Source organism: Heterodontus francisci, chromosome 6, assembly GCF_036365525.1.
Source record: "Heterodontus francisci isolate sHetFra1 chromosome 6, sHetFra1.hap1, whole genome shotgun sequence".
Lineage (NCBI taxonomy): Eukaryota > Metazoa > Chordata > Chondrichthyes > Heterodontiformes > Heterodontidae > Heterodontus > Heterodontus francisci.
In genome coordinates this window covers 68760906-68779461 of record NC_090376.1, presented here as the reverse complement: position 1 = coordinate 68779461, position 18556 = coordinate 68760906, and the positions used below count along the sequence as shown (strand labels likewise).

The window sequence follows — 18556 nt, the reverse complement described above, 5'->3', positions numbered from 1 at the left end:
CAGTTCTTTTGTCTATGTTTGAACCAAGGCTGTAATGAGGTCAGGAGCTGAGTGGCCCTGGCGGAACCCAAACTGAGCATTACTGAGCAGGTTATTGTTAAGCTTCTTCTAATGCTTTCTGCTTTGAGCTGCAATTATAATTGAATATAATTAAAAGTAAAATAAATACGCAGTGACATGTGTCATGCAGGCCCATGTGTCATGCAGGCCCCCACCTGCCAAGAATGAGGCATATTAATTTTGCCACATGAACATTGATTTTAAACTGTTAGTGGAGTAAAGAAAGAACTTGCTTTAAAAATAACCCCACCGGACCCTTGACTGGAAATATATTTGCATATTTACAGACAGTACTTAAAAGGGACAAAAGACCATTCCCTGAGTCATTCAATTCCCAAGGACTTTTGATTACCAGACGTCGAAGGTGGAGGAGCTAGCCTTCCAGGTTGATTGCTGCGATGACCAAATACACAAACGGATTGAATGGGAGATAGCTGGACCCTTTGAGCTAAACTCGCCTCTCTAAAGATTTTTCTTCCACCACTCCTCCCATCCCAATGTAACCAGATTAAATTAAGTTAACTAAATAGATTGCAACAAGCTACTTAACATAAAACATGCTAAATAATAATACGTAAAAAAAATAATTATCACTCTTCAAACAATCATCCTGTTTGGACAAAGCACCATTTCACCAACAAATACTTGCACAACTGAAGTTCCAGATACAACTGCCTCCTTTTCAGTGTCAACTAGGAATGCAACTGATTGGTCTAATATTTTAAATTACACAGTTTTCTGTACAATATCTTCTTGTGCTGGTTTGTGTGTATGTGTAATTTCATGTCTGTATATAGATACACATAGAGAGGAAAAGGAGGCAGTTGTATCTGGAACCACTGTCATGCAAGTATTTGTTGGTGAAATGGTGCTTTGTCCAAACAGGATGATTGTTTGAAGAGTGATTGCTAATCCCAACATAAACACGTTGTTGATAAGCTGGAATACTGGGCTATCTGGGGAAAATAATACTTAAGCGGAAATGGAGGGATGTTCAGTTTGTTCATGGAAATTATATCCATTGTCAGTTGCTCTTTGGTGAACAGGAAATGAGAATATTTGTCACTAGGTGTGGCATATTGTTGCAAGTTGAGATTATTCTGCAGAGCATGCGCTGCTTTTTTATGTGAATTTTTATTTGAAGAAAAAAACTGACTCTCTTTTTAGTGGCCCAGTGGATAAATGTGACACATGCAGTGATGATGAGGCAGAAAGACATACGGTTGCTGGCCTGTGCTGACTTAGCCAGTCTTAGTTGGGGCAGTGATTGGGTGGAAAATTACATTTTTAAACCTGTTATTGACTATTTGCTTTTCCTCCTGGATCCCACCCCTTTTATTTAAAACTGGGCCTTTCAAGCTTAGAATGTTTTATGTTAAGTAGCCTGTTGCAATCTATTTATTTAATTTAAATTAATCTTGTTACATTGGGATGGGAGGAGTGGTAGAAGAAAAATCTTGAGAGGTGAGTTTAGCTAGAAGGGTCCGGCTATCTCCCATTCAATCTGAAATCCATATTGGGTGTCTTTAATGGCACAGGCCAAAGGGCTGTAACTATACTCTGCCAAGGTCGTGCCCTCCAATCTTTGTAATTTATTTCAGAATTTACCTTCCCTGTCTTCTAATTTCTGCATAACTGAATTCAGTTATGGACATGGGTGATGCTTGGGGAAATAATATTGATGGGGTTTATTTGAACCACAGGACTGTGGAAATTTTTCTAAGTTCCAAAATACAACGAAACACCATCCCTCTATCTAGAAAGGCCTGCCTTTGCGACCATATAATTATTTTGATATTAAGGTAAGATGAAGTTTTACTAGAACCTTTCCAAGAATTGCAATGAGTAAATTTATGAGAAAGATGAGAACTATATCCTTCACAATCTAAGAGATCTTTCCTCTTTCAGAATCATTATGATCTCATCTCGGATAGCAAGCTCACGATTTTTCAATTGTTTAGCAGTTTGGGAGTTTAATCATTTTCTCACTTGCTGAAGAATAACCAATTTCTCTGTTTATAATTCTTTTATCTCATGGTGACTCAAAGAAGGTAAAATCATCTGTTACAAGGACTCTAGCGACTATGCTTAAGAGGAGCATGTGGATTGCCACAAAGTGCAACATATGCTTTGTTCGTGCTCTTTGAATTTCCTTTACATAATTGCCTCTATTGATATCCTTAGGCATGGGGCCAGTTTGGTATGTGTGAGACTATCTCTCTAGCAACACCGTTGACTTGTACCACCTTGGCAGTGCCAAACTGCTTGTCCAACAAATTGTGAATTGGCCAGACCTTTATGCTGTTCAACTTTGGGAAAACCCAAGTCATCTATGGCTCCTAAGAATGTCATACCTTTGCCTCCAACCCCAGTCTACTTCTACAGCTAGTAGCTTGGTGAACCAGACAGTATGTAATCTTGGTGTTGTATTTGACTCTGTTTTCATGTCCTGTTTATTTCCAAGAGTGCTTACTCCTATCTCTCCACCATTGGAATCAATACTTTCCTTGCCTCCAGATTCAACTTCACCAAAGTTGCTCTCACCCACCTCCTGTATTCCACTGTACACGAACTCTAACTCGTGCAAATTTTGGTTGCCCTCATCCTGTCCCACACTTCAGCCCCATTCATCTACACCTTGTCCTCCTTAATCTTGCAGTCTCAATGCATTAAATTTAAAATTATTGTCCTCCCAAATCCTTCTGTTACTTCACCCCACTCTATTTTTGCAACCTCTCTCAGACTTGCTTTTCAGATTTGGACTTCATTCAGCTCCACCATTAGTGGTAGGACCTTCAGCTATTTCAGCCTACTTTCTGGAACTCTCTTTCTAAACCCCTTTGCCTTCCGACTTCTCTTGCCCCCTCCCTTTCCTCTTCACCCACTATTGCCTTTAAAAGCTTCCTCAAACCCATATAATTTTAACCTTGCATCCCTTGAGCAGAAATTCCTTGCTTTCGATACCATTCCCCAGGTGTATATTTTTGGTTGGTCACTCTGCAGACAGTACTAATGTGATCAGTGCTGCTCCATCACCAATTCAAGAAATCAATTCAACAAATAAGAGTTTTGTAAGAACCATTCGAAAGAAGTAATGCCATTTTTAAATTGTAATTTATTTGCCTACGTTTTAGAACAGTACAGCAGGACCTAGTTAAACATTAGGTATTTTGAAGCATGTGCAGTGTTAGTCACATTTGTGTCTTCATACTGTGAAGACTGTTATCTACCTTTTGCTTTTGATTCCTGGCTAATGCTGTTGTAGTCAGTTTAAAAGAAAGAACATTATCTGGAACTTGCAGATAGTTTTATGAGCAGTTTTTTGTGAACTTCTGATCATTGTGGAATTTGGATAACCTAATGAAGAGTAGGAGAAACAGATTAGGTAAACAGTATTTTATTATGTATAGCATTTTTTTTAAACAAACAATATTATTCTTGCATTCTCCTCCCCCTCCACCCCCCCAAAACAAGTCCTCTTTTGATGATGGTGAACTGCATTTGGATTGCAATTACACCTTGCACATGTTGTCATTTGGTAATGTATCATTTGTGAATCCAGAAAGTAAATCTTGGAAAAATCTATTTGGTGGGTCATTGCAGCTGAGACCCAGTTATATCCAGTAACATCTACAAGATGTGCTCTAATGACGAATCATCAGATATTGGTCAGGAATGACAGTTTGTGCCCTATTCCTAAGTTAGATATAGAAGCCAGTTTCATTACCCTAGATAAGATTAGCTTAGTCAGCAGAGACTGTGGATTGATTTGGGGTACTCCTGGTCTGTATGGGTGCTTAAATCTTTTTGTTGTTCCTCTGTCCTTTAAGCATAGACATGACACTTCTGAGTCCTACATTAGAACATAGAACAGTACAGGTTCTTCGGCCCACAATGTTGTGCCGAACCTTTAACCTACTCTATGATCAAACTACCTACCTACCCTTCATTCTAATAGAACATAGAACAGTACATTCTTTTTATTGTACATGTGTGCTGCCTTCTCTAGAGGGACAAAACAAAAGATCTGTATTTTCATAGAGGTGTGGAGTTCATCTTCATTTTGTCGTACTGACAGCAGGGATACTGCACACCTGCTGTTTGCAGATATTAAAGATGGAAAAATGCCATATGACTCTGCTCCATACTGTGTAGTTCCTCTACCAACTTGACCATTGGAGGGGTCTGGAAATACTTCCACTTTGTATGATAATTGTTGAAGACATGGTGTGTCTTTCTCATTTTTAACTTTAGAAGTATGAGCACTTAATATAGAGATTTTTAATGCTTAATATTGAAAAAAGGATGTGGAGCAAATTTGAAATTAATGTGTATGCACACACTTAGTCACAATATTGTCATTGAATTTATAATTGCTATAATTTCCCTCTTTAAATGAAAAAATCTCATTTTGCTTTGCTGAATGGAATAATGTTTCACACTGCATCAGCGCAGTTTTAAAAATAGTTGCATTTTGATTGTGAACAGAGAACTTTTTTTTGAATATGAAAATCCTGCTCTAATTTGCTTAGGAGCTTTTTGAAGAAAATTATTATCCAACAGAGTGTAGAACCTGCAAATCTGTCATCCATGGTATTGGATTGGACTAATTGGGTTGGACTAAGTGTCTACTGGTAAATTGAACAGTTTTGTTTAGGATAAATAAGATAAATAATCTGTGCTAGTCAAGCTTTTGGTTTTATAATTTACCATCATAAATTGAACTGGTTTTAGTCCTGATTATGATATAAGAATGGGTCAAGCAGGATAAATCTGCATTGTGCTGCCAAAGAGTACCAGCACATGGAGGGTGAGGAGGCTAAAATAGCAGTAATACTGCATCGATAAATCCCTGCAAAAGCTGCCTCCTACTAATTACTATATAATGCCATCTAGAATCATCCCAGTGTAGAGGAGAGTGACACTTAGTAGAGTTTGCTGTGGACCAGCCAGAACTGGTGATGGATGGCTAAATCTGTTGCATGCATCAGGTGCTCAAGATTATCACGTGGATTTGTGGGACTGGGGATGGGATATGGCGAAGGTTTTATTGGTGATGAGGGCATCAAAGATGCAAGTAAGGCAGTGGTTAAACACCTTAGCAGCTGCAGAGCTATGATGACATAGAATGGGCCAAAGGCTCGATACAAGTTGAGAGTTAGGGAATGCAGTAGTAAGTGATTTGGGAGAATTTTTTTTGGCTGCGCTTGCTGACGATGCAACCACTACGTGGCGCAATACTGGCACATGCGTAAATGCAGCCTCATCGACTGAAACATCATTGTCTGTGACATCTCAGGCAGCTGCTTAATGTGACACAAAAATGCGAATTGAATCCAAACCCCCTCACCTCTCAATGTCAGTGGGTGCTGCCTCCACACCGCCCACATCCCAACAGTACCCTGCTCCCTCCCGCAATCACTGCTTCTCTTTCCTGCTCCATCCCATGCCTGCCTGCCTTGCCACTCGATCCCGCAGTTTCTGCCTGCTCGCTGTTCATTCCCGCTGTTTCCGCCTGCTCGCCGTTGCATCCCACCGCTCCCACCTGCTTGCCTTTCCCTACCGCTACTCGCTCCCTGCCTCGCCACCCGGAGTAGCGATGGCGGGAGAGCAAGCGGGGCGCAAGCAGCGAACAGTCACGAGAGGTGAAATGAAGCGACGAGCAGGCAGGTGTGGGAGAGAAAGGCAGGAGGGAGTGTGGGAGAGAAGTGGCAGTCGTGGGGGAAGTGGGGTACTGTTGGGCGTGGGGGGAGGGTGTGTAGTCGGCAATTGTGGCCATTGAGGGGTGAGGCAACACTCGGACGTCATTACGTGGTGACGTTTTCGCTTGTGCACCGACCCGTACTGGCAAGCTGGCAAATGTTCAGACGCACTGATGATGTCGGTGATTGCTCTGCGCATGTTCTGTGTTGTCAGGAGACGCTCCTTTTTTAACTCCTAGCGTAGGTGCAGTAGGAAGTGGGGGTAAGAAAGGGTGGGGTTGTAAGTGTGAGGGCTACAAAGAAATGGTTGGTGTTTCCCTTGTTTGTAACCGGGAGATAGTGTGGTTCAGGAGGTGGCTGGAAATATATTCAAGGGGAGGGTGAGCGAGGATGAGAAACTGGGAAATTCAGAGGAATTGGGTCAAGAGTAGCTGAGAAGATTGCAAGCACCAAGGATGAGGAATTACTTAGTGGACAGGCCAAGGAAGAAAAGGGCGATATGTTATGGAGAAATCTGTGTTGTGGCATAATAACCTAAATTATTCATTTACAGTTGCTAACAAAATGCATATGCTATTTGCACAAAAGGAATTTGAATATCTGCAGCCATATATATTTGGATTATTGTTTGACAGTTACTAGTGCAAGGATGTTAGAATAACTTGCTACCTTTTACTTATAGAAATAGATAAATTTTAGCTTGGGGCAAGGAAGGCACAAGATTTGCACATTGGGACAAACTTCATTAAAAAGAATTGAAATTCTAAAGTGCTGTGATGAACTTGATACCCTATTTGAGGGCAAAAAAATTTATATGCAACACAACAGATCTCAAACTAGCTGCCCAGTGTCGGCACTCAACAAATCTACAGTTTATCTTGGCTGTTTCAATTTTTAATTTGGACTTTATAATAAAGATGTCTGTCTTATATATGCAATAAGGTAGTTTTAAAAAAATAAATTGTACTGGAATTTGAGTCAGGCTGAAGAATTGTACTCTGTTTAGATTTCACTTTTCACTTAGCGTAAATATAATTTGGTTCAAGTTTACTAAGCAATCTAACAGCATAACTTTGACAATTTTTGTGTATTCTAATAACTTTACATTTCTTTTGTAGGGTCGTCATGTCAAAACAGGTCAACTGGCAGCTATTAAAGTTATGGATGTTACGGAGGTGAGCCAATGTCATTTCTACGTTATAGTTACAATACTGTATTACATTTGAGTTAGTTAGCTTGCCTCATTGTTTTAATAACATACCAAAGAGAACTACATAATCAAAAACGTTGTGACTATATCCTCTATCGCTCTTTAACCTAGTTGTGTCTGCCGGAGGATTTACATTCCGTCGAGTACGATAGAAAAAGTTTAATAGATAGCCAGCAAATACAATAAAAATAAAAGTTGGTACAATATTAATATTTCCCCTAGTTTGGTTTGTACTATATTCCAACACAAGTATGAAGACATTTAGTGTATTAAAAAAAAATTCTTTCTAGGTGACTGAACAAAATCAGCTTCTGAATTTCATCAGGTAGTGGTTTGGAAAGGCTCCAGAATAAGCCTTCATTGTTGAAGAAAAAGTTTTCTCTTGTTCCTGCAATAAGAAATGAAGAAGGAAACATCTATGTCACCTGTACTATTTTGGATCTATGTAAAGCTTCTGCTGCAGTTTCTACTCTATTTTTGCACCTAGGTTTGTCTTCCCAATGTTGTAGCCAATATTAAATGTAATAGGCTCCTTACATATTAAATTTGAAAGAAAGATTTGCATGTATATAGGGTCTTTCACAACCTCAGGATGCACCAAAGTGCTTTACAGTCACTGTTGTAATTTAGGAAACGCAGCAGCCAGTTTGTGCATAGCAAGGGGACAAACAAAAAGATTTGAGACTGATTTGGCTCCCAGATAATCTTAGACTGCAGACATGGCAGGAATTGCTGAATTGTACCTTATTTAGTAAAATAGCAATTGGGTTAAGTCTATTGCTTTTTGCCTCTTCATATTTGTATAGCAAATTGTATAGACTCATAGAATGGTTACAGCGCAGAAGGAGGCCATTTAGCCCATTGTGTCCATGCCGCTCTCCGCAAGAGCAATTTAGCTAGTCCGACTCCCCCACTCTTTCTTTGTTGCCCTGCAATTTTTTTCTCTTCTGGTTCTTTTGAAAGCCACCATTGTATCTGCCTCTCCCACCGTCTCAAGCAGTGCATTCCAGATCCTTACCACTTGGTTCATTTAAAAAAAAAAAGTTTTTCCTCATGTTGTCGTTGATTCTTTTGCCAATCACCTTAAATCGGTAATAAAAACACAAAATGCTGAAAATACTCAGAGGGTCTGGCAGCATCTGTGAAATGTCACAGACCTGAAACATTAACTCTGTTTCTCTTTCCACAGGTGCTTCCATACCTCCTGAGTATTTCTAGCATTTTTCTGTTTTTATTTTAGATTTCCAATGTTCACAGTTCTTTGCTTTTGAGCTTTAATCGATGTCCTCTGGTTCTCGACCCTTTTGCCAATGGGAGCAGCTTCTCTCTCTATCTACTCTGTCTAGACCCCTCATGATTTTGAACACCTATCAAAACTCCTCTCAACTTTCTCTGAGGAGAACCGCCCTAACTTCTCTAGTCTATCCATGTAACTGAAGTAGCTCATCATTGGAACTATTCTCATAAATCTGAGATATATAGTGTGATGTGTGTGTAGGTATGTATATGGGGACGGGGGAATAGGCATATATATCACATGGAATATAGTAGATATAGTTGACTGTTGATGCTACTTGTTTCATTGTGTTTTTTATAAACTAATTTCATTTTTGTCAGCTAATTTACTAATCTCGTGTACTTATTCCAGTCTTTGAAAAAATACACTTCTGAACAATGTACTTTGAATGCATGATGTGGACATTATTGAGTATGGCAATGAAGCCAATCCTCACTCTCTTGCGGAGGGACTCCCTTCTCCCCATCCGAAATTGCACAGCCGCCCTGGATGCCCACCAGCTCCAAGGCCTCTTCCTTGTCGGTGGTGGGAGGATGTAGATCAGGGACTCGTCCGCCAGTCTGGGCCGTCTCCTTCCTGTTATGGGCCCTCTTGTCCTGCAAGAGGAAGGATGGAGATATTGGAGATTGGTAAAGAGATCAATATGACAGTCCTGCTCATGTCAGCTCCTCGTTCCCTACTGGGGGATCTGATATCTCTGATGCTGCCACACGCTGTCAGAAGAGTTGAGGAGTGAGCTATAAAAGAAGGTGGCCTGTGGCCGAGATGCAGCCATGCATCTGTCAGGATGAGGTAATACCCTAGCTCCTCTGCCATTGCCATTGTAGTGCACCCCTCCCCATGGCATGCACCCTGCTGCGTAGGGTGCATGCACTCCCCAAAAATGAGAGTTATGGAGCGCTCACCTTGGCCGAACACATGTGGTCATTGCCCCCGGTCCTACACTGGACCCAGAACGTTGGGTGACCCCACAGCTGCTGACCCCCTCTGTGATCTCCACCCAGGCTTGCTTGGTCAGGCTGGAGGATCTCTTGCCATTACGGGGGAGGAGAACCTGCAGCATTTATTTCCTTTGCAGTCTGGAGGAGAAACTGCAGGGAGGCGTCACTGAACTGTGGGGCCACCTTGTGTGTTGCCTCGGGCATCCTTTGATGCCCTCCTGGGGGTGGTGGGGGGGGGGTTGCTAGTTGGGGATTCCATGAATCAGCTCAGCAACATTTTCACCAGTCAAATGAAAGCAGCCAGTGACGGTAAGGCAGGAGTGAATGCAGGGCCAGCAGACCTTTAAATATGGTGCCAGCACCTGCTCAGGAGTCATCTGATGCTATAATCGGCAACTCTCCTCCCGCCTCTGCCACATGATTTGATGGCCGGGGGGCTGTGGTTCCTGCGCTTCCACTATGCGTGATGATAGGGAATGGCGCCCATTTCAGGAGTGGCGGTGGGCTCGTTAAGTTCAGCCCTTAGAGTGCACAAGAGCATCAACGGCAGAAGGAAGGTTGCTGTTGAGCAGGAAGGAAGTTGCATGTTAGAGAGCTGAGGGATAGTTTTTATAGGCATCTAATTTTTTCCTGTTGTATTGTGGGTGTACTCTAAATAAAGATTTACTTTGATGCAATTCAGAGAAGTTAAGTGTGCTATATGAGTTCAACTTTTGTTCTTGAGCATTCATTTATTGAGATGGAAAAGCTGCATTGTCTTTTTATTTCAAAGCAAGTTTTGGTATTGCTGATGTGAGAGAAATTAACATTTTCTCCATCCTCTTCTGTGCAGCCCTGCCCCCGCCCCATGCCATACCTTTCTCACTGTGCTGTGCTACTGTGCAGCTAGCCACTTGGAAAAACTAGGAGGCATGCAGTACCACTTTACCACAGTACCATATGAGGGTATCTGACCTCTGCTTGGTATCTTCTCAGTACAACACCCTACATTGGGAATTTGGTGAAGGAACTTGATCTTGCTTCCTTCATTCAGCAGTATTGCGTTGATACTCCATCATACTGTGCCACTGTATGGAGATTCACAAACTTACTGGAATCTTAAACATTCTCTTCTATTGATCCAAGGTACAGTATCATTTATATTCCTTCAGCCTTTTTTATTTGCATTTAATCTTTTTTATGATTGTTTTGTGCCATAATGGATAAGACCAGGTGGACAGTGAAAACATGCTTCAGAGTCTTTTTGCTTGAATGTAATGTTGATGATGAAATTATTCTAACCTGTGCACAAAAATATCTAATAAATTACAGAAAATTTCAGTCACACCAATGGATGGAAGATGCTAGTGAGTCTGTAGGTAGCGGTGCATTTATTTGAAGTGTCAACAGTTTTGCTTTATAAAGTGTTATGGCTGAGGTGGGAGGTGTGTTAATTTAGTCTCACTTCTCCACAGGTTGCAACATATATTAAATTTTCCCACTTACTGTAACAATCAATCAGATACTCTACTCTTTATCTCAGAATAAAGCACACCAACCAGGTTTCTTTAATAAACAAAATTATTCATTTATTATAAACAAAGTCTTAACCGATAAGGATATAAACATACACGTGAATTGAAAGATTAAAGTCCCTTATTTTTATCCTAGCCCTCAAAGTCAGCATGGCTTTATGAAGGGTAAATTGTGTTTGACTAATTTGCTAGAGTTCTTCGAAGCTGTGACAAGCAAAGTGGATAATGGGATCCTGTAGATGTAGTATATTTGGACTTCCAGAAGGCATTTGATAAGGTGCCGCACAAAAGGTTAATACACAAGGTAAGATCACATGGGGTTAGAGGCAACTTATTAGCTTTGATAGAGGGTTGGCTAACCAACAGAAAACAGAGAGTAGGGATAAATGGGTCTTTTTTTCTGGTTGGCAAGATGTAACTAGTGGGGTGCCACAAGGTTCGGTTCTCGGGCCCCAACTATTCACAATCTGTATTAATGACTTGGATGCGGGGATAGAAGGTATATCCAGATTTGGAGATGACATTAAAATAGGTGGGATAGTAAGTTGCAATAAAGAAATAAGAAATTTACAAATGCATATGGATAGGTTAGGCGAATGGGCCAAAATTTGGCAAATGGAGTTTCACGTGGATAAGTGTGAGGTTATCCATTTTGGTCGGAAGAATAGAAAGGCAAATTATTACCTAAATGTAGAGAAACTTCTGACTGCTTCAGTGCAGAGGGATCAGGGGTCCTTGTGCATGAATCGCAGAAAGCTAGTATGCAGGTATAGCAGGTAATGAGGAAGGCAAATGGAATTTTGGCATTTATTGCTAAAAGAATAGAATATAAAAGGGAAGTGTTGCTACAACTGTACAAGGCATTAGTGAGACCGCACCTGGAGTATTATGTACAGTTTTGGTCCCCTTACTTCAGGAGGGATATAGTTGCATTGGAGGCAGTTCAGAGGAGGTTCACCAGATTGATTCCAGAGATGGGGGGTTTGTCTTATGAAGAGAGATTGAGCAGTTTAGGCCTTTACTCTCTGGAGTTTAGAAGAATGAGAGGATCTAATTGAGGTATATATGATGATTAAGGGGATTGACAAAGTAGACGTAGAGAGGATGTTTCCTCTGGTGGGGCAATCTAGAACGAGAGGTCATAGTTTTAGGATAAGGGGTAGCAGATTTAAAACCAAGGTGAGGAGAAATTACTTCTCTCAAAGGGTCTTGAGTCTGTGGAATTCACTACCCCAGAGTGCCGTGGATGTCAGGACATTGAGTAAATTTGAGGAGGTAGACAGATTTTTAATTAGTAATGGGTTGAAGGGTTATGGAGAACGGGTAGGAAAGTGGAGTTGAGGCCGAGATGAGATCAGCCATGATCATATTGAATGGTGGGGCAGGCTCGAGGGGCTGAATTGACTACTCCTGCTTCTAGTTCTTATGTTCTTAAAGAGAGAGATATCAACTGTCCTCTGGCAAACACACAGCAACTCCTCCCTTCTGTTTCTTTTTCAGGCTAAACACCAACTGGCTTTTTAACAGTTCAAAATGAAACCAACTTTTCCCAAGCTTTGTGATGACCATAAATCTTGCCTCGTCATTTCCCCATAAATAGCTCTTCAGGTCAAACCCCCTGCTGCGTTCTTTGCCAGCAGATGCATTCCAATAAAACTTGTTTACATTCAGTCCAAACCTTCTGGTAACTTCTTTCAAGAAAAACACCCAAAGTTCAGCATCTTCAATATTCCAGCATCCATGGAACCCTTTTCAGTTTTTAAAATATAGATTCTCAAGTTTTAACAAAAAATGGAAACCCTTGTAACAAGAGCACACTTATTCATGGGCCCATTTGTTTAGGTAGAACACCATCACCTCTGTTTGTTTTATTTTATTTTATTTAGAGATACAGCACTGAAACAGGCCCTTCGGCCCACTGAGTCTGTGCCGACCAACAAACATCCATTTATACTAATCCTGCATTAATCCAATATTCCCTATCACATCCCCACTATTCTCCTACCACCTACCTACACTAGGGGCAATTAACAATGGGCAATTTACCTATCAACCTGTAAGTCTTTGGCTGTGGGAGGAAACCCACGCAGTCATAGGGAGAACTTGCAAACTCCACACAGGCAGTACCCAGAACTGAACCCGGGTCGCTGGAGCTGTGAGGCTGCGGTGCTAACCACTGTGCCGCCCCCACTGCGCCACTGTTCTCTAAAGGTCACCCCGACCCATCTGTCCTTTCCAACTACTTACCCCATCTCCATCCTCCCTTTCCTCTACAGGCCTCTCGAATGGCTGGTTGCTGGCCAGCTGCATCTGTACCTTCAAAGAAAGCAGTCATTATCTTTCAGTCTAACTTCCACACAACTTGTACCACCAAGGCAACCAAGACCAAAAGTCATATGACATCAAAACAAAGTGCTAGAAGTACTCAGGTTGTGCAGAATCTGTGCAGAGAGAAAGAGTTAATGGACTGAATTTTTCTGAGGCGGCAGAAGTCCTGCTGTTAGGGCGAAAGTGGAAGGCAACCCTACTTCGGTTGGCGGTGGGACCTGGGGCCACATTTTGCTGGTGGCAGCCAATTAAGTGGCTGCTGCCAGGGCTGCTGTCCTATTAAGGGCAGTGGCCTGGTAGCCTCAGCAGCACTGCTGGGAGCAGTTGCCATTGCTGAGGTTGCAGCTGCTGGATGAGGGCGCCTCAATGGTTACGGGCATTCGAAGAGTGTTTAGTGAGGTTGGGGGTAGCCAGGGCCTGGCAGGCGGGCTGTATGAAGGAATGGGTGGGTGTTGCTGGGGCAGATGGTGCTGTTACCATTGGGGGGAGGGGGCCCTCCGTGGGACTGGAGGCCGCCCGGTGGAACTGCGTAGTCTCCTTGCACAGCAGCAGGTCCTCCCAGTGCATGGAAAATGCCCATGGAGGCAGGAAGTGGCCCTTAATTGGACACTTAAGTGGCTCAATTGGCCTACTAGCGGGTTGCTGCTCTGCCAGCTTTCCCACTGCTGGCAAAATGGTATGGCAGTGGGAAGATGTCAAGCATTTCCCCCCTCCCCAAACACCTTCCTGTTCCATTTTGCCAGCCTTCCTGCCTCCCAGTCTATATGCACAGGACTGGTAAAATTCAGCCTAATGTTTCAGAAGATCATCAACCTGAAATATTAACTTTGTATCTCTTGCCACAAATACTGCTTGACCTGCTGAGTATTTCCAACATACTGTTTCTGCTTTTATTTCCAATTTGTATTTTACTTTCATGTCTGACATCATCTGTGACTGCAGAGTGTTGTTCCTCCTTGACCACTCTATAGTGTTTGGTGCAGTCTACTGTGCGATTCTTCTGTATCAGCTCTCTTCTCTCCCACTGTGTGGGACTGTCCTTGCATGGTTCCACTCCTACTTGTCCAAATGTAGTCAATGCATCTTCAACAATGGTTTCTGTGCAGCGTCGCTTCTGATTCCTCAGGATTTTATGCTTGATGCCTCCTTCTTGCTCACCTACATTTTGTCCTTTGATGATGTCAGCTGTGGATGAGGTCAAGTTCCATGCTGATGACTGCTACCTCTCCATGAGTTGCCTTGATTTGATGACACCTTCTGTGTGTGTTTTCACATTGTGTTGTGAATAAGTAAGAATTTCTTCCAACTGATCATTGGGAAGACTGAAGCTGTTGTTTTGGCGCTGCCATAAACTTTGTTTCCTTGCCACCAACTCTATCCCCTTCCTTTGGCTGCATTCTCAGTTTGAACCAAGTTACACAAAACTTTGATACTCTTGTTTAAACCCAGAGCTGAGCTTCAAGCTCTATATTGGAAACATCAAGAAGACAACCTAATGCCATTTTTGCAACATCATCTACCCCATGCCCACAGCTACTGATACCTACCCATCAACACTTGTTCATTTAAGAACTCTTACACCAGTGCCTTTCTTAATCTCTTCCCATGTTCAGCCCTCTATACATTTCGACTTGTTCAAAATTCAGCTGCTAATATCCAGCACAAAGTCCTATTCACCTATTAACTCTAGCCTTGTTGACTTGCATTGGTTTCCCATCCTTCAACGTATTAAATTTAAAATCCTGTAATTGTTTTCAAGTTTCTTCACAGCCTTCCCCTACTCTACCTTTGCAACCTTCTCCATAAGAACATAAGAAATAGGAGCAGGTGTAGACCATATGGCCCCTTGAGCTACTCCGTAAGATCTTGGCTGAATTTCTACGTCAATTTCTGCCCTATCCTGATATTCCTTGATTCCCTTAGTGCCCAAAAATATGTCTCAGTCTTGAATATACTCATTGACTGAGCAACCAAAGCCCTCTGGAGTAGAGAATTCCAAAGATTCACAACCCGCTGAGTGAAGAAATTTCTCCTCATCTCAGTCCTAAATGGCCGATCCCCTATCCTCATACTGTGACCCCGAGTTCTAGACTCTCCAGCCAGGGGAAACCAGCTCTTAGCATTTATCCTGTCAAGTTCTCTTAAAAATATCACCTCTCATTCTTCTAAACTTCAGAATAGAGGCCCATTCTACTCAATCTCCCTTATGAGGGGAACCCTCTCATCCAAGGAATCAGTCTATTGAACCTTTGTTGCACTCCCTCCAAGGCAAGTATATTGTTCCTTAGCTAAGGAGACCAAAACTGTACATAGTACTCAAGGTGTAGTCTCACCAAAGGCCTACATAATTGCAGCAGGACTTCATTATTCTTGGCCTTTATTGCAAGTTTGGAGTTTAACATACCATTTGCTTTCCGAATTGCTTGTTGTACTTAGTAATGTGTAGACCCCCAAATACCTCTGCATACCAACATTTACCAGTCTCTCACCTTTTTAAAGAATGTTTTGCTTTTCAATTCTTCCTACCAAAGTGGATAATTTCTCACACTCCACATTATACTCCATCTGTCATCTTCTTGCCCAATTACTTAACTGGGCTGTATCCCTTTGCAGCGTCTTTGCATCCTGCTCACAGCTTACTTTCTCACCTAGCTTTGTATTGTTAGCAGAATTTGGATACATTACACTTGGGTGTCTCATATTAGTTATTGATATAAATTGTAAATAGCTGAGGCCCTAGCACTGGTCCTTGCAGTCTCTAGTTACACCCTGCCATGCTGAAAATGACCCATTTATTCCTTATTTTTTTCCTGTCCATGTACCAATCCTCTTTCCATTACATATTCTCAATCCCATGAGCCCTAATTATGTGTAGCAGCCTCTTATGTGACACCAAATTGAATGCCAACGAAAATCCAAATATACTATATTTACTGGTTTTTCCTTATCTGCTCTACTATGTGGGGGGTAGGATCAGTAAGTTCACGAATGACACAAAGATTGGCCGAGTGGTTAATAGTGAGGTGGAGTGTCTTAGGTTACAGGAAGATATAGACGGGATGGTCAAATGGGCAGAAAAGTGGCAGATGGAATTTAACGCTGAAAAGTGTGAGGTGATGCACTTTGGAAGGAGTAATGTGATACGGAAGTATTCAATGAAAGGCCTGACACTGGGAAGTTCCGAGGAACAAAGGGACCTTGGCATGTTTGTCCATAGATCTCTGAAGGCAGAAGGGCAGGTTAATAGGGTGGTGAAAAAGGCATATGGGACACTTGCCTTTATCAATTGAGGCAAAGATTACAAAAGCAGGGAGGTCACGTTGGAGTTGTACAGAACTTTGGTAAGGCCACAGCTGGAGTACTGTGTGCAATTCTGGTCGCCACATTATAGGAAGGATGTGATTGCATTGGAGGGGGTGCAGAGGCGATTCACCAGGATGTTGCCTGGGATGGAACATTTAAGCTATGAAGAGAGGTTGGATAGGCTTGGGTTGTTTTCGCTGGAGCAGAGACGACTGAGGGGTGACCTGATCGAGGTGTACAAGATTATGAGGGGCATGGACAGGATGGATAGGGAGCAGCTGTTCCCCTTAGTTGAAGAGTCAGTTACGAGGGGTCGGAGGTTTAAGGGGGATTTGAGGAAGAACCTTTTTACCCAGAGGGTGGTGACGGTCTGGAATGCACTGTCTGGGAGGGTGGTAGAGGCGGGTTGCCTCACATCCTTTAAAAAGTACCTGGATGAGTACTTGGCACGTCATAACATTCAAGGCTATGGGCCAATTGCTGGCAAATGGGATTAGGTAGACAGGTCAGGTGTCTTCAATGCATCGATGCAGACTTGATGGGTCGATGGGCCGAAGGGCCTCTTCTGCACTGTATTATTCTGTGATACTCTGCCAGTTACAAACTCTTGTAGATTTGTCAAACATGATTTCCTTTTTGTAAAACTGTATATACTCTGCCGAATCAGTGATTTTTTCCAAATGCCCTGTTAAGACTTCCTTAAAAACCAAGACTCGCATTTTTCTTCTTACAGATGTCGGGCTAACTGGCCGACAGTTCCGTGTTTTCTGTCGTCCTCCTTTCTTGAACAGCTGGGTTACATTTGCTACCTTCTAATCCACAGGGACAGTCCTAGAATCTGGGGATTTCTGGTAGATCAAAATAATGCATCCACTATCTCTACAGCCTTCAGTTTCCTCCTGCATCGCTAGGTCCTCTGACTTTGATCATCTTTACTTCTTCCCTCCATTTTCCTTACCATTGTTGGAAAGGTCTTTAGCTAATATGGTCCTAATTTTTTGAATTCCTTCCTTCAAAAGCCTGCTCAAAACAATTTTTTGATTCAGGCTTTTGGTCCCTTGTCTAATTCTCCCACCATGGCCTGGTGCCTACCTTTTTTTAAACACTTTATAAAATGTTATGGCATGCTTTTTATGTTAAATACACCATGAGTACAAATTCTTATTGTTTATCTTAGCCACGAAATGTATTTCTCAAACTCATTGCTATTTGTCATAAGTTTGACTGTTGCATTGTCATACTAATTTTGAGGAAGGTTTTATCTGGCCTTGATTTAATGCTCATTAAACACCAAAGCAATGGTCTTGATTAATGATGAAATGCTTCATTTGCTCGGGCATCCATGTTAAATGGAATCTACTAAAGATTTTGTAATTAACATTGTAGAACATTATGTCTATTTAAAAAAAAAAGGTATTTCTGCTCTTTGGTGCAAATTGATAAATTTAAATCCCTGTGCCATAATGCACGAAGTGTGTTCAGCATCTGTTGTCTTTTGTTCTGTCCACTTCTGTCTTTTTGATTTAATTTCATTTAGAAAGTGGGTTTTGATTACATCAGGAATTATTTTCTTAAGGAGTTACTAAAGGAGATAGATACATGAATTTGCACGAGTAAGAATGCAGTCATGAACTCTGGGCTGATCGCGAATAACTGTTTAATTTAGTTCCTCTCACTGTTGGCATCAGTAATGCTTCCAAGCCAACGTGACTAAACATGTTATTGGCACGGTTTGCTTAAACAGAAGTTTAGTCAGACACAGTTTATGTGAACCGTCCAGGAAATGCCTTTGTTCCGATAAGGGAATAATTTAATTAACTGATTACATATTTTTATAATGGTATACTTCTTTAAAGGGTATTAATTCAGCATGAAAATTGATACAAAATAAGGAAATAGCTGAGCCCTCGGGAATGCTGGGAGGTCTATTTTGTTCAGTCGATTTAGGATAACTACTGTTTAGATGAAAAAAAATTCTGACCTAGTAAATGGCAGAGCAGAAATGAAATTGGGATACAAGAGCCAAACTGAGTGGTCACAAGAACACAAAGCTTTGAATGACCACAGCTGTAAAAAAAAAATTGGGAACCCTTCAAAAATTGCAGGTGTATGGGTGATGTCACTAGAAGTATTGTAGTACTTTGATTATTTTCTTTCCCAGGGTGCCTTCCTGTAGGGGGTTGCTTTCAATCCTCTCTTTG

The 18556-nt window shown here is 41.7% G+C and overlaps 1 protein-coding gene across 5 annotated transcripts in view; it reads left to right on the top strand.

Annotated features, from left to right (window-relative positions):
• Positions 1-18556, top strand: part of LOC137371369 (mitogen-activated protein kinase kinase kinase kinase 4) — a 386728-nt gene that overhangs the window by 135820 nt on the left and 232352 nt on the right. For all 5 annotated transcript variants that reach the window (XM_068033852.1, XM_068033851.1, XM_068033850.1 and 2 more), the window contains exon 3: positions 6881-6937. In XM_068033852.1, coding sequence (XP_067889953.1) covers positions 6881-6937 — 57 coding nt within the window. The remainder of the gene's footprint in view (positions 1-6880; positions 6938-18556) is intronic.